This window comes from Euprymna scolopes, chromosome 15 (assembly GCF_053919585.1).
Source record: "Euprymna scolopes isolate OS-2025 chromosome 15, ASM5391958v1, whole genome shotgun sequence".
Taxonomy (NCBI): Eukaryota; Metazoa; Mollusca; class Cephalopoda; order Sepiida; family Sepiolidae; genus Euprymna; species Euprymna scolopes.
The window spans coordinates 102574960-102590686 of record NC_136496.1 but is presented as its reverse complement, the minus strand read 5'-3'; the positions used below and the strand labels follow the sequence as shown (position 1 = coordinate 102590686).

General features: G+C 32.6%; 1 protein-coding gene across 1 annotated transcript in view; it reads left to right on the top strand.

Annotated features, from left to right (window-relative positions):
• Positions 1 to 15727, top strand: part of LOC145294048 (uncharacterized) — a 732984-nt gene that overhangs the window by 438162 nt on the left and 279095 nt on the right. Inside the window, exon 2 of the mRNA XM_080141036.1 lies at positions 486 to 522. Coding sequence (XP_079997162.1) covers positions 486 to 522 — 37 coding nt within the window. The remainder of the gene's footprint in view (positions 1 to 485; positions 523 to 15727) is intronic.

Here is a 15727-nt window from a genome sequence, read left to right as displayed (position 1 = left end):
TCCAAATTTTCCTTTAAAAAAAACACTCAACAAGATACAACAACTATTTACTAATTTCTCCACTCTCTATCGGTGATAAATTCTAAACGCAGATTCCATAAACACAGTTTTTTTTCCTGGAACCACCCGCGCGTGGAACACTATTCAATTGGCCTGAATTCTGGTCGATTACAATAGGGTAGCCTTCAATTCTAATATAAACAAATTCTTGTTGAACAGCTCCTTTAAATAATTCAAATTCTACCAATTATACATCATTAACTATCACCTTACAATTCATTAAGTAGTATCCTCGCATAGCTTTCGCGTTTCGATAAGTGGTGATTCCTTTGTAAAAAAAAATCGCATTCTTCAATCATTCGTTTTATTATCATGTTTTATTTATATTATATATCTTTTTTCCAATGTGTTGAAGAATAATTAAACATGAAGTCATATTTGTAAAACATTGATTATAATTGATGATTTTTTTTCTTCCATTTCAGTTTATTGAGAGAAGATATCGTGAAGAAATGGCCAAAGGTAAATATATTTATTTCCGTTTTATTTATCAAATGAAAACAACGTAAAAAATTAATCCGATAAATTCATAGGTATATATATCAGGTGATTGGATATTCGTCCCAGAATGTTTTAATATGTAATTTTTATTCTTTTAAATTAAAACTAAAAAATTGCAATTGTTAAAAACAAACCAAATTATGCAACATGACATTTAAGGACGATTGCAGAAATACGGGTCGCATATAAATACCTACAAATAAGCGTTTCATCGGTTCGGGAATCATAAGTGGATGGTGACACGATTACTGCCGGCCGGAAGATTCGAACCCAGGCATGAAGCCAGCTCTGATTACGTTAGCTAGAAACTAACGACACAGCCAACCTCATCAGCGAGAAATAGTTGAAATTTAAACATTTATTTATAAATGTCGAGACACACGTCAATAGTAAGCTAACAATTATAACATTATAATCTGCACATGCAAATTTAAGTGGCTGACTATAAATATATATATACATATATATATATATATATATATATATATATATATATATATATATATTAACACAGTGATCACCACTTATCAAGGCCCGGAAGCCACTCAGGGATAAGGGTTATTGCAAGTACATTACGTTAGTGTGGATATTTGAGTGTTTAATTAAGGGGGCGGTTCATTAGGAATTTGTTAACATTGGACTTGAAGACATCCAAGTTGTAGTCCGGAGGGAAGCAGGCAGACGGAACAGGGTTCCACAGGCGTGCAGTTCTAAGAAAGTAGCTTTGTTCATGGAATCCGCGTTTTGATTTAGGCACAGATATAGAGTGGGGGAAATTTTTCACAGTGGATTCAGCTAGACGGGTGTTTTTCGTGAAAGATTGGCGAGGGGGGACCAGAGATTGGAGTCCAAACGAGCACCTGCCATGGAAATAACGATAAAACAAGGATAGGCTCGCAACGTCCGTGGGAGAGAGGTTGCATGGTAGAGAAAAGGGCATCCCCTACTAAGCCACGAAGTCTATTTTGTACTCTGTCAAGGCAGGATAGGCTGTTTTTAGCAGCTCCTGCCCAGATATTGCAACAGTATTCCATCCTTGGACGTACTTGGACGTATATATATATATATATATATATATATATATATATATATATATATATATGTATATATATATATAATTATTACTATAATTATTTTTAATACCTATATATATATATATTGATACAGACACACACACACATACCCATATATATATATATATATATATATATATATATATATATATATATATATATAACCACTTCATTTACTCACATAAAATTAATATACGAAAGTATAGATTTATGCGTAAACTTTAAGTATTTACTTCAAAAGTGCTCAATACGTAGATAGAGCTAGTTAGTAATTTATAAAATATATATGGCGATTAAGCTACACTGAATATTCGGCGTTTCATCCACTCTAGGACTCCTCAGGCTTATGCGCGAATTCTGTGGTTGTTTATCTTTTTTATATGGTCCTCTTCTATTGAGGATTTAGTTAGCCAATCAGCTTTCTAGTATCCACCGCGCCCCTTCCTATCAGCCAATTGGCATGCATTTTATCGAACAAAGGATATGTTTTAAAACTAGGTTAGTGGTTCAAGGCAGACATTTTTTTTGTTAGTTTATATATGTATATTTATATATAGATATACATAATACTACTTTGATAAGTATGTTTTAACTTAAATAGGGATGGTATAATAAAATTGTGGGGTCTGCGTTCGCGCCTGGCATCCATAGAATGGAAATAGGCAAAAACGTTAATAAAGACTTTTCATATCTATCTGCGTAAGTATACTTTGATAATTATGTTTCAGTCTGAAGAAATATGGTATAATAAAATTATGGGGTGTTCGTTCGCACCTGATCTCCATAGAATGGAAATATGTCACAAAGTTTAACAAGGTTTTTTTAATATAGATCCACAGAATATTGTGATAAGTGTTTCAGTGTGAACAGGTATGGTATAATAAATTATGGGGTTTATCTATTTTATTTTTACTTTCATCATATTTTGCTTTGGTTTTGATACCCCCAAATTCAACCCAAATTTACAACCCTTCCTTTTCATAACCTATCATACTTTCATAAACCAGAGTCCATTTTATGTGGACTGTTTTTGAACCCAATCAACGACGGGTGCTTTTGCTAGTATATATATATATATTTGATCTTTATTAATGTGATAAATTTGTACTTCAGTGTTTTTTTTATTTAAAGTAATTTAATTTGAAGGTGGGCTTTATTAATTTGCAGCTGAATTCGTTTAATTTTCAGTTGGTTCCTTTTAATTTGAGATTCAAATTGTTAAATCTGACATTGCACTGTATTAATTTAAAGTTAAAATGTTTTACTTTGAGGGTTATTGATAGCGTGAGTTGCGTAAAGTAGGCCACAGTGCTCGTATTTAACAAGCATGTCCCCATTAATGCGACTGAATGCTAGATAGAAAGAACTTAATGTGAGTTTTCTCTTGAAGTGAAAAGCCATTACCGATTCGTTCAAACATTTTTCTTAAGAAAATCACTGAAGAAAAATACAAGGCGGACGTTGTTATCGTTATAATGCAAAGTAATCATTTCAAATACAAACGGAACGATAAAAATAAACGGCATTTTCTGCTTGCTGAAAAACATGGCGATTTACTACTCCTTTCCCCGTATTTTTCTGAGTGCTTTTTCGCAACGTGAATTCTTAATCAGAAAATGTAAAATTTAAATCGTTTTTTTTAACGATGAACGAATGACCCATGTGAGAAATGTGATTAAAACTGTTTTCTAAATTAAAAAAAAAACTTATATACTTACTTGCCTCCCCACAAGGGCTGAGTTAGACACAATTTCAGTGTTTAATAGGGAGAAAAATGAACAATTTCTAAAAGAAGAATTCTGGATGGAGATGAAAATTATTAATTGTACCTATTTACTATGCCTCCCCACGGGACAGAGTTAGACACCAGGGTCGTTTTTTAACGTGGAGAAAAGGTACAAAAATAAAAATTGTCTCAGTCGTGAAGGATTTCTCCTCCACCGAAAGAGAACAAGAAATAGAAGTGCAGCATCCGAAGAACAGATGGTATTTATTTGCTCCCCCACCGAGCAAATTAGGCACAAGGCCGATTTTTAATGTGAGGAGTGAAGGGAGGGGGAAGGGAAAAAGGGGACCAGCTCCTGAGAGGTGGGAAATGGGAGCTGGTTAAAGGTCAGGCATGTGGGGTTGCCCCCACATCTGGTCTTTGCTAGTCATAGCTAGTCCTAGCTAGTCATAGCTTGCAGCATCCGAAGGACAGATACTACACTTTGATCTTGTCCCGAAGGCCAAGATCAATTTATTAATTGTAATCAACATCTTACACACCCTAATATTACAAGTGCATTTGAGAAGTGTTATTATAAAATAAGCCGAAAAGCCTGGCAGATAAAATTAGCTGCATGTTCTTTAATATGTCAGGGGCGCGTCGGAATAAATTTACTCGACTAGTTACAGCCACAATGTATGATTTTCTCCACTATTTAACAAAGCTTCTTTCCCAGAACTGCCCGCTTTTAGAATACTGTTCCGCTAGCATACTTCGCCGTTGAATACAACATGGTAGCCTTCAAATCTAATGCAAACAAGTTCCTGTTTAGTCGTTCTCATAAATAATCAAATTCAACTCAATTCACACCATTAACGATTACTTCACAACCTCCTTACATTCACTAACCCTTATCCTCGAGCTGCCTTCGCACCTTGAGTAATGATGAACCCAAGTAAAAAAATGTTTCTCTTTAGAGCACAATTGAATCATAATACTTGGCTTTTTCATTTTCAATTTGAATTCAAGCGATTATCACCGCACAAGCAGTAATCATTAGCGACCCTGCTGCTTTACCAGCGTCGACGACCACGACTCTCCAAATTGTAGAACCATGGTAATCTCGGGAAGACAAGTAAAGACGGTAATTTTCGCGTTGCTTACCGTCTTATCCAGGGGTGGATATACTCCAGTGAGTTAAACGCGCCCCCAGATACCAACCTGGAAATTTCTCCGATTCTGCGCGGTACATAAAGCGCTTTGCCTTCTCAAAATGTCACCCATCTGGTACTGACAAGGCTTATCGTTGCTTAACTTCGGTTATCTGGCGGGAACCAGTGTGCCAACGTGATTATGCTGTATTCAGTAAGGCGAGGCATATAAATTAAACAGTAGGCGTGTTAAAAAAATTCAAAGATGGCTACCTTCAACGTTCTGTCATAAAAAAGTGTTTTCCACTGTAAAAAAAAAAAAAAAAACTACTCCATCAAATTAAGTGATTTTTTTTCGCAGATCTTCAGTCCAAAACGGATACGTACAATATAACTTTTTTTTTCTTTATTAAACTCTACAAGTAACAAATAATCTCTGTTACAACAATGCCACAGTTACTCGATGGGCTGTCATACTAAAGGCATTATTCGTAAATATTCCCTATACTAAATTTTGTATCTCAGATAAAATGCAAATCATTTTCATTATTTTTTATTAATTCAGTCTAATTTTGAATTGTATCTTGGTGGTACATTTTTTTTCGATACTACCAAAGAGATCTGACGTTTCCTGGCATTGAATGATGACCCAATTTTTTTTTTTTATATTCCCCTGTTCTTATTATCATCGAATTCGGGGAAATCGACCATTTTTCGTTCAAATCAATTGATTGCCAGCTCTAGTTTGGAACCCATCGTGGTGCCTCAAGAGAAAACTTCAAATGGTTCCATGTAGCGATTTAGTCCACAATACATTGTAGTCCTAATTGCACTGTGCTCTAAAACGAAACATTCCTTATGATATCAAATAACCAACTGTTGATTTCATATGCCTGGCCCTACTGCTTGTGCGGTGATAATAGTTTGGATTTAAGTTTATGAAAAAATCAATTATCATGGTGCAATAGTGCTCTGAACAGAAACATTCATTTCGGACGCGCCTCAGTCATATCAAAGAACATACTGTTGATTTTATATGCCGGGGCCTTTCGGCTTGTGTTGTAATAAAGCTTCTTAAAAGCACTTTTGGTTTAGGCTGTGTAAGGTGTTTGGTCGAATCGGATGTTTCTTCCTTTATTGTATTATTTCGATTCTCGATTCTCGATACTTATAAAAGAGATTCTGATACAAAACCTATTAAAGAACACTACGAGTCACATGAAGTACCTTCGTGTGAAATTTCCTAAAAATTGGCCCAGCCGTTTTCGTGTCGATAGGGAACGAACTCACACAAACACAAGTACACGAAGTTATTTTTATATAATAGTAGAGTTTTGTTATTCATTCAATGTATTTCGAATTGTCTCTGAGTTTTACATTTTTTTTTACTTTATCATATATTCAGAAAATATAAAATATATAAACTAGTTTATCTTTATATTATTTTAATTGGAATTCATTGAGATGAGTATAATTTATTAATTTTTATTTATTGCGGACTATTATCCTCATCTTTTTCTTTGTTATTTCACGACATTTCGGCCAACTATTCCTCAATGAATTCCAATTAAAATAATATATACCATTCGGTACGGACCCGACTATGGAAGACCAGATAATAAATTCAACCTTGATCACCTCTTCGGGGCACGTGATGCAGTTGATAGAGACGTTTAATCTCTACGGTTCCAGGTGAGAATTGTCTGAAGGTAGCGGTTTCAATCCTACCCAAAGCCGGCCAGGGGCTTACTTGGCCCAAACGTGGTGAGATGACAACAATTACGGAAGGCAGTAATTGCAGTGAATGCAGTGAGGAGATTCAGAGTTCCTATCCGTCATGGATGCCCCCTGACGAAGGCCAGAGGAATAGTTGGCCGAAAAGTCGTGAAACTACTAAGAAAAAGATGAGGGTCCGCAATAGATAAAAATTACATTATCAACCCATTTTAAGCAGTTGTAATGCAACAAAATAGAACATTTCAATAAGTCGACGAAATGCATTAAAGTAAAAAAAATAATGTTTTAACATCCTTTGAAACAAGTTCCCACGATTCAAGGCCAACGTCCAGACTCTTAATCTTTTAGATGAGGATTGATTATTCTTAGTATTTGGACTTTTAACTATTTTTCTTACTTTAAGTATAATTCGTATAACGTATCGGTCGATGTAACCTCTGAAATACTTTAGACGTATTTTGTCGAACTCAGGATTCTGCACCGAATTGAGAACGGAACCCTTTATTTAACCCACGAGACAGCATGTTCATGTTTCGTCAGACATGATTGAATAGAAGTCCTAAGTAATTAGCAATAGGTAATTTTGAGTGCCGCCTGCGCCTCAGCCTCCAGAGGTATAGCTTTTTCCCCAAAAGAAACGTTGCGAATTTAATAGCTAAATAGGTTGAATAATTAAAACACTTAGAAAAATCTTGTATTCATCATAATTCATTCCCATTATGTAAAAATTAAATAAAACACTCGATTTCTTCACCCGTCAAAAAACGCGTAAAGCTTTTATCTTGTTGACTTAGTGCTGTCTGCTAAATTGATGATTGACTATGGTTAAATTTTATATTAAATATTAATCTCCATTACGTCCTATTAACATCGAACGCATACCATAATATTTAGTTTGATGCACCGTATACAGGCTCATACAAAATTTCAACAAGATCGACACAGTAGTTTCCGAGAAAAGCAGAAAGGACAGACAAAGAGACTGAGAGAAACATGACAGAGATACGTTGTTTAAAAAGCCGTCAATTATTTGTCAGTGCTAAGTATATTAAAATAATATTTGGTTTAACCTTTAATCAAGAAAGTTTTTTTTGCTTTGTGCTGCTTTCTTTTCTTTCTCTACGGAAATTATAATTTATGTGATATGCAATGAATCATGGCATTTAGGCTTGTCCGTGCATTGGACGAACGTGAAATGAAAGCGATGTTGGGGCGTAGAGTGGGTGGAAGACTTGGATACTTGAAAGGCATCGGTCATAAATATCGACGCGTTCCGACGCAAATCAAACATTTCTGCGCATCCGACCTTTTCGACAGAAATCAGTCTTAACAGCCGCTGCCTGAGAGGGAATCAAATCAAGAGAAGATGGCGAGCGGAGTGGCCAAATAACAATTCCTTTCAATCTAAACAATAGTTTGTTTTATTGGCAAATATTTCTCTGTCAAGAAATAATGATAAATTTTTCCTCGAAAGTATTGGGTTACGTTTTGCTGATTTTATACTTCTTTATTTGATTCGTATTGTTCTTCGTCTTTTACTTATTTAGTTATCTGTTCTTTTGTTTTGCATTTTTATTTCTTTTTCTGCTACGACCTCTTTATTCCTCATTGTATTCATTATATGTGCGAGTGTATGTGTGTGTGTGTGTGTGTGTGTGTGACTTGGGCACCATCAGCTAGAATAAAAGCCAAAACATATATATATATATATATATATATATATATATATATATATATATATATATATATACCCCATTTCCTTGATGGAAGGGAGACTAGACTTTGCTACTATGGTTTCAAATGATCGGAAATAACAGCAGGGGAAGACTTCATCATCTCATTCATTTCCTTCATCAGCATCATCATCATCATCATCATCATGTATTTGCTGTATCATGATTTTTATTTTCTTTACAATTCATTTTTTTTTAATCTTTATGTTCTTTCTTCATCCGTGCGCGACGCTTTAATTTGAAATGACTTTCTAATATTCAACCGGCGCCTCTACTACCTTGTTTGATTGAATTACTTCGTTCGATATTTTATAGCATAACAATCTATTTCGGATCATTTACGGCTGAAGTAAAATATCTATTGTCAATTATTAAAGTGTAATATTCAGATACGCACTACATTACTGTATGTCCTTCGTAGACATGGCTGACGACTCTCGACCGATTCTTTTACACATGAAAAAGAATGACGATTCCTGTTGCAATATTTACTTTTATTGTGCTTAAGACAGATTGTGCACCAAAATCAGTAGTCCAATCACAGTTTTTTTTTAGCTTTACTACTTTTGCGTTGGCGCATGAAAAATCGGAAGCGGATGTTTTGTTTATGACACCATTACTAGAAGATTACCCTAAGCCCTAAGGGGACAGTGGTTTGCCTCTATGTATTTATTTCCTGACTAAAGCAAAATGTAACAAAAGGTCGTTTTTATGTGGGTGGAAACCAGCCCCCCCCCAAAAAAAAACGGCACTCTGGAATTATAAAAATGTAAAATTGCCTTAGTATTGAAATAGTTCCCCCCCCATCATTGTATAAGGAAAAATTTATAAACTTGAGTTTAGCATTAGAACAGATACTAAACTCTGATCCTGACCTGTCCTGTATCCAATTTGCTTTTTCAACAGAGCCGACACTTTCTTAAATGCATAGCCTTCACTATAGCTGTGAAGTTACACTTATCACCGCTCAAGAATATCAGAGGGAGCCTAACCGGTGTTACACCTTGCTTAGCTGGAAGCGTTCATTTCCCTTGGGTTTTTTACATACTGGCTTACCTGAATACATAGAGCTTTTGAATGCAGTATTTATTTATTTAAATAATAAATATTCATTTCCTTTGAGTATGAGTTAGGTACATAACTCTCAGAGATATCTCAGAAGACACTCTAACAAGAGTGTATCTGGCAGGTGTATTCATTAAGATTTCGATAGCATTTGAAAGTCAACTTCCAACTATTACTCCAATTATAGCTAATCAATATCCTCCTTTATATTAGTCAGGAGTTGCACAGAATGGCCATCAGACGTCAACGACGACTAATATTTCGTTACACTTGATAAATTATGAAATAATAAAATATATACATTAACTGTAGTAAATGGCACAGAATAGTTAACAATGGCGAATCCGTAAACTAACAGGAACAATGATATATAACGTATCTAAAACGCATTGAAGTAGAATTTTCTGCCTAATAGTTTTAACGCATGAAAAGTTTTCGAAACAGTAAAATTACAAACGAATTAATAGTAGAGATATCGGCTACGATAAAGAATTTCATTATAATGCGTTTTATGTAACTTATATGTCGTTGTTTGGGGAGGGTTTTACGAGTTCTCTAGTGTTAACTATTCTTTACTTATAATCGTCGTAGGTTCTCGTCAGATCACTGAAGTTAAGCAACAATGAACCTGCCTAGTACCAGATGGGTGACTATTTTGAGAATTCTAGGCGCTGTATGTGCTTTTCGCATAGTTTGGCATTGTTTCTAATCGTTCTGAACCTCTACTTTCCACGTATATTTAAAAATATCCACTCAGAATAAATGTATTTGGTGATTGCGTAACTCTTGCCTCAAATATTTTACGCGCACGCACCATTGCGTAGCCGTAGTCTGTCAAGATTGAACAGAAGCCAAACATATACTGATAATCCGGAAACCCGTGATTAAAATGAAATACGTTTGTTTTATTATTGCTTTATTTTATCGTGTTTATATTACTGCTTCTTAGTTTCGTACTTTTTTTTATAAGCATTAAATATTCACGTCGCTATGTTTTCTCTTTTTTATTAACGGGTTATTCCATATTTAAACAAAGATCCATCAATCAAAACACCTTAAAGAAAACGACGAAATCCGCAAGAAAAAAAACGATCGATTTCTGTAGAAAAACAATCTATATTTTATTCGATTTTTATGTTTAGATTTTTTTCGCATCCCAATTAATAATCTTTTTTTGGTCAAATACGGAACCGCTTCTGCCAATCGCGCGTCAAAAACTCTATGAGAAACGCCAATAGACAAATTTATTGAGATATCGTCGATGGAGCTATGAACTCCGTCTAAGACTCCATACGCTTCTCTCTCTCTCTCTCTCTCTCTCTCTCTCTCTTTCTCTCTCTCTCTCTCTCATTCGCTTGCTAAATAAGTATTGAAACAGTCTTTACTATTAGTCAATTATTTATCAAGGCCAAAGCCACCAAAATATAAAGGTTATTTATATGAGATCGTGGTCAGTCGAAACATTAAGAACACTACCGGATACAGAAGAAGTTATACATCATTAGTGTTCGCACTCGCTATGTATCTAGATATATAACTAAAACATTCAAATAAAATCCTAAAATTGATATGCGGTTGCCGACTTCCTATTTGCTTTCTCCCTTCCCCTAATCCCTTGAAATGGATTTGTCCCAACGAGGGTATTAAACCCCGGGTTTAACTCGCTTTTTTGGCATGAATATATCGAAGTAAGTTATATTTATTTTATTTATATAAAAATTAAGTATATGTTGCTTTTAATTACAGAGTAGGCAACCTGTACGCACTCACGTACGCACACACACACACACACACACACACACACACACACACACACACACACACATATATATATATATATATATATTGTAATTTAGGAAAATATATATGGCAATTAAGGTACGCATTTCATTCTCGTGATAATTCGTCATAAGCTTGACGAATTCTCACGGGAATAAAACGCGGAATATTCTGCACAGCTTAATTGTCATATATATTTTCATAACTTACTACCTAGCTCTACCTATGTATTGACCACTAGTGAAGTAACTACTGAAATTTACGCATAAAATTATATCTTCGTATATCTATATATGTGATTAAATGAAGTAGTCGTTTATATATATATTTATATATATATATATATATATATGACTACTTCATTTAATCATATAAATTAATATGCGAAAGCATTATTTTATGCGTAAACTTTAAGTATTTACTTCAATAGTGCTCAATACATATGTAGAGCTAGGTAGTAAGTTATAAAAATGTATATGGCAATCGATACTCATGCAAAGAGTTATCCGTGCTGAAATAATAACGTTATTATTTAAAAAGCCATTCTTAACATAGGGAGGGGAGGGTGTTTTATACCTATTCTTTACTTTAACCTTACAATTGAATAAAAAAATAGATCATAAAACTTTAATTAAACGTGGAAATACGATATAAAAAATAGCGCGGATCACTCTCTGCATTAGCACCTGGCAATTAAGCTACACAGAATATTCCGCGTTTCATCCACGTTAGGATTCGTAAGCTTATGCGAAGAGTTATGGTTGCCTCGCGTTTTTATATACGCACATTGTATTCATTTTTTTAATTACCCAATCAGATTCCTAGTTTCAACCGCTCCCTCCCTAATCAGCTAATGGGCCTTTGTCCTGTAAGTGCCGACCTATTGGCTGATTACGAAGGGAGCGGTGGAAACTAGGGATCTGATTGGCTAACTAAAAACTAAATAGAATGTGTGTATATAAAAACGTGAGGCAACCACAACGTTTCGCATAAGCCTGACGAATCCTAGCGTGGATTAAACGCGGAATATTGTGTGTAGCTTAATTGCCATATATTTTTCTATCACTTACTATATCTATATATTTATAAAACCCAAATGTCCTTGTAACGAGTGGTGTAACCCAACATCCAGTTTACGACTTCCGGTTGCGCATGAATGCATAAACATAAACCCATAACAGCGTAAACAAATAAACACAAATCGCTACTTTTGCATAATTTGACCTCCGCACTGAAATATAAACGTTATTATTTAGAAATTATTATTTAATATGGGAAGGGCGAGGATGTTTTGCAACTATTCTGTATTACAATTATAAACAGAATGACTCATAGAAATCTATCTATATATGTTTTTTTTGCATTTTTAATATACTTCCATAGAAATATTTCTGTTATGTCACAAAAACTATTTTCTTTACGTCACAAGTGTCACTCTAATACATTAATTCCATAGCTAATAAACCATACTAACCCAACGGGTCACACGTAGTCTAGTGTATATATATATATATATATATATATATATATATATATATATATATATATATATATATATATATAATAATGCTTAGCTCTCTAAAAAGAAGGATAAAAATAAGGAAATCGTATTTTAATCTTTTTGTTTGTTCATGTGAATGTCCGTTCGTGAATGATTCTGTATATATATATATATATGCATACATATATGTATGTATATATGCATATATATGTATATGTATATATATGTATATGTATATATGTATATGTATATATATGTATATGTATATATATTTATATGTATATATATGTATATGTATATATGTATATGTATATGTATATATATATGCATATGTATATATATGTGTATATGTATATATGCATATGTATATATATGCATATGTATATATATGCATATGTATATATATGTATATGCATATATATGCATATGTATATATATATGTATATATATGTATATGTATATATGTATATGTATATATATGTATATGTATATATATATGTATATATATATTTATATGTATATGTATATATATGTGTATGTATATATATTTATATGCATATGTATATGTGTATATATATGTGTGTGTGTATATGTATTTATATATATGTATATATGTATGTGTATATATATATGTGTATATGTATGCATGTGTGTATATGTATGCGTGTATATGTATATAGATATATGTCTCATTAAGAATATGTATACATGTGTCTATAAACGCTTCACGCTTCATCATAGAGATAATTCCGTTTTTTTTTCTTTTTTTTCTCTTTATATTTCTTTTTTATTAAACCGCCTCTCTCTCTCTCCCTATCCCATTTCTGAAACGCGAGCTGTTATGTCATCGAACACATTTGCAAACCGTTTTTGTGACGTGCGGAAATAAGTTTATAAACAAACTCCCTCACCCACTAACACTCTTCCGGTAAAATTACTTTCATCATTTCAACCTTTTACATTGTATATAAATCCATCTGTAGCACTTTTTGAACAATTTCTCAAAAAGGTTGAAAGATGATTTCTCCATTTTTTATCCTTATTTTTTAGAGAGCTCGCCACTCTTATAGTTTTTGTTTTTTAAGAGTGCAGTCTTTTTTCTATGGCGTTAAATAGTTCAGTGTCGCCTGACGAAGTCTCATTGACTGAAACAGATGGTTGTTTGTAGCGATCAAATGTAATTGTTTACCTTGCAATAAATAATAAAAATATTTTGCTCTTGTTTTCATTGTATTCATTAGTCCCTACTTTTGAATATCTCAAACCTAAATTTATATATATATATATATATATATATATATATATATCTGTGTGTATGTAGACATATTTGCATATATATATGTGCATATACATGTATATATGTATATATACATATACTCATATATTTATATGTATATATATGGATATATACATATTTTGATATATGTACATGTATATATATGTATTTATATATAGATGTATATATATGCATATGTATATATATGTATATTCATTTATATATACACATATATGTATATATGTGCTGATATGTGTATATATATGTGTATATATGTATATATATATGTGTATATATGTATATATATATGTGCATATATATGTATATATTTGTATATATATATATATATATATATATATATATGTATATATATGTATATATATGTGTGTATATATGTACGTATATATATGCATATATATATGTATATATATGTGTATATATATATGTATATATATATATATATATATATGAATGTAGATGCATATACATCTAGAGAGGGGACGATATCTGTGTTAATTCTTTATTATATGTAGATGTAAATTTGTTGATGATTTACAATAATTAAAATTTACAGATATATAAGTCACCGAATGATAATATTGATAATTTAGGAAAATTTTGATTATAACATTTAAAAAGACAACGGCAATTTCAAATCGTATTGCTGGCTGTCCCTTCCTGCTTGCGACGACTGAAAACAAGGAAATATAAATCCAGCTGAGCTGATTTGCATCTATTCCTAAACGCTACCCAATTCAAAGTAATAGTCTTCTTCTATACAATCTCTTGTATATACAATAGTAGAATAACCGCTTTAGGACGAATGTAAACACCATGTATAGCATTAGGTTTCAAATTATGTTTAGGGGGTATTACATGTTTTGAATAAAACACCTTACATAGTAGATTTTAAAAAAATAATAATATGCCTATTGTATGGGTATATATATATATATATATATATATATATATATACATATATATATACAATATATATATATATATATATAGATAGATAGATAAATAGATATAGATATACATACATAAATGTGTGTGTATGTTTATGCATTTCTTACCAGTATCCATGATCTAGTGGTGTCTATCACAGTGTTATTTAAATCTAACAAATGTATGTCCTGCATGTATATTAAATGTCCATTGTGTGCAGCTGCTTCTTCATCTAGTTAACAAACGTGACACAAACTTTATAGACAACTTTTCTTATAACAATATGTCTGCTTGTCTCAGACCAAGGGAAGCACATGCATTCCTATTTGTCCAAACCCCGAAAAATGCCATAACATTGAGTTATATTTTACATGGGTTTTATTCGTTTTATGGATTCCCTTTAACACGCTGAGTCTCTTACTACATTTTCACTCGTTCCCCTTTCTTCTTTCAACAGGGTCGCCTATACGTCTTTTAATTAACACGTTTTTTGCCAACTTATTAGTTAATCTATGTTTACAAACTATTACGTCAGCAAAGCAGATAAAATAAAGTGTCGTTCACGTAAGCTAAAACATTGCTTACTTAACCAAATTTCAATCTACTTTAAAATTCATAAATCGACTTTGTTTATTCAATCCATGTTTGATTTACTGATGAAAAATTCCAAGCTGTAAATACCCATTTTCCAAAATTCTAATAATGATAATTGCTCAGGTTAACCGACGTTGTCCGGTCAATCTCTGCCATACCTTCGTTTCCTAAGGTACATATCCCATAATTCACAATACGTATTTGTTTAAAATGTCAACTCACAGAACACTTTTATTTACGCTTATGCGCGCACCTGCCAGTTATCTGAATACATAATTTTCTATATTAATTATTTTTATAGTTTTAATTTGTTCTTGGTGGTGAAAACACAAGTTTCATAAGCATACCCACGAAGTAGAAATGTTTACTAAGAAATAATGTGGTTACGTTAATAAGCCAGTTATCGGCAATAAATACTCTATAACTATAGCGATCGCTTCATTATAGAATATATAGAAGATAATTCTATAATACAGCGGTTGCTTTCACCCCCCCATATATATATATATATATATATATAGTAGTAAGTTATAAAATATATATGGCAATTAAGCTACACAGAATATTCCGCATTTTATCCACGCTAGGATTCATCAAGCTT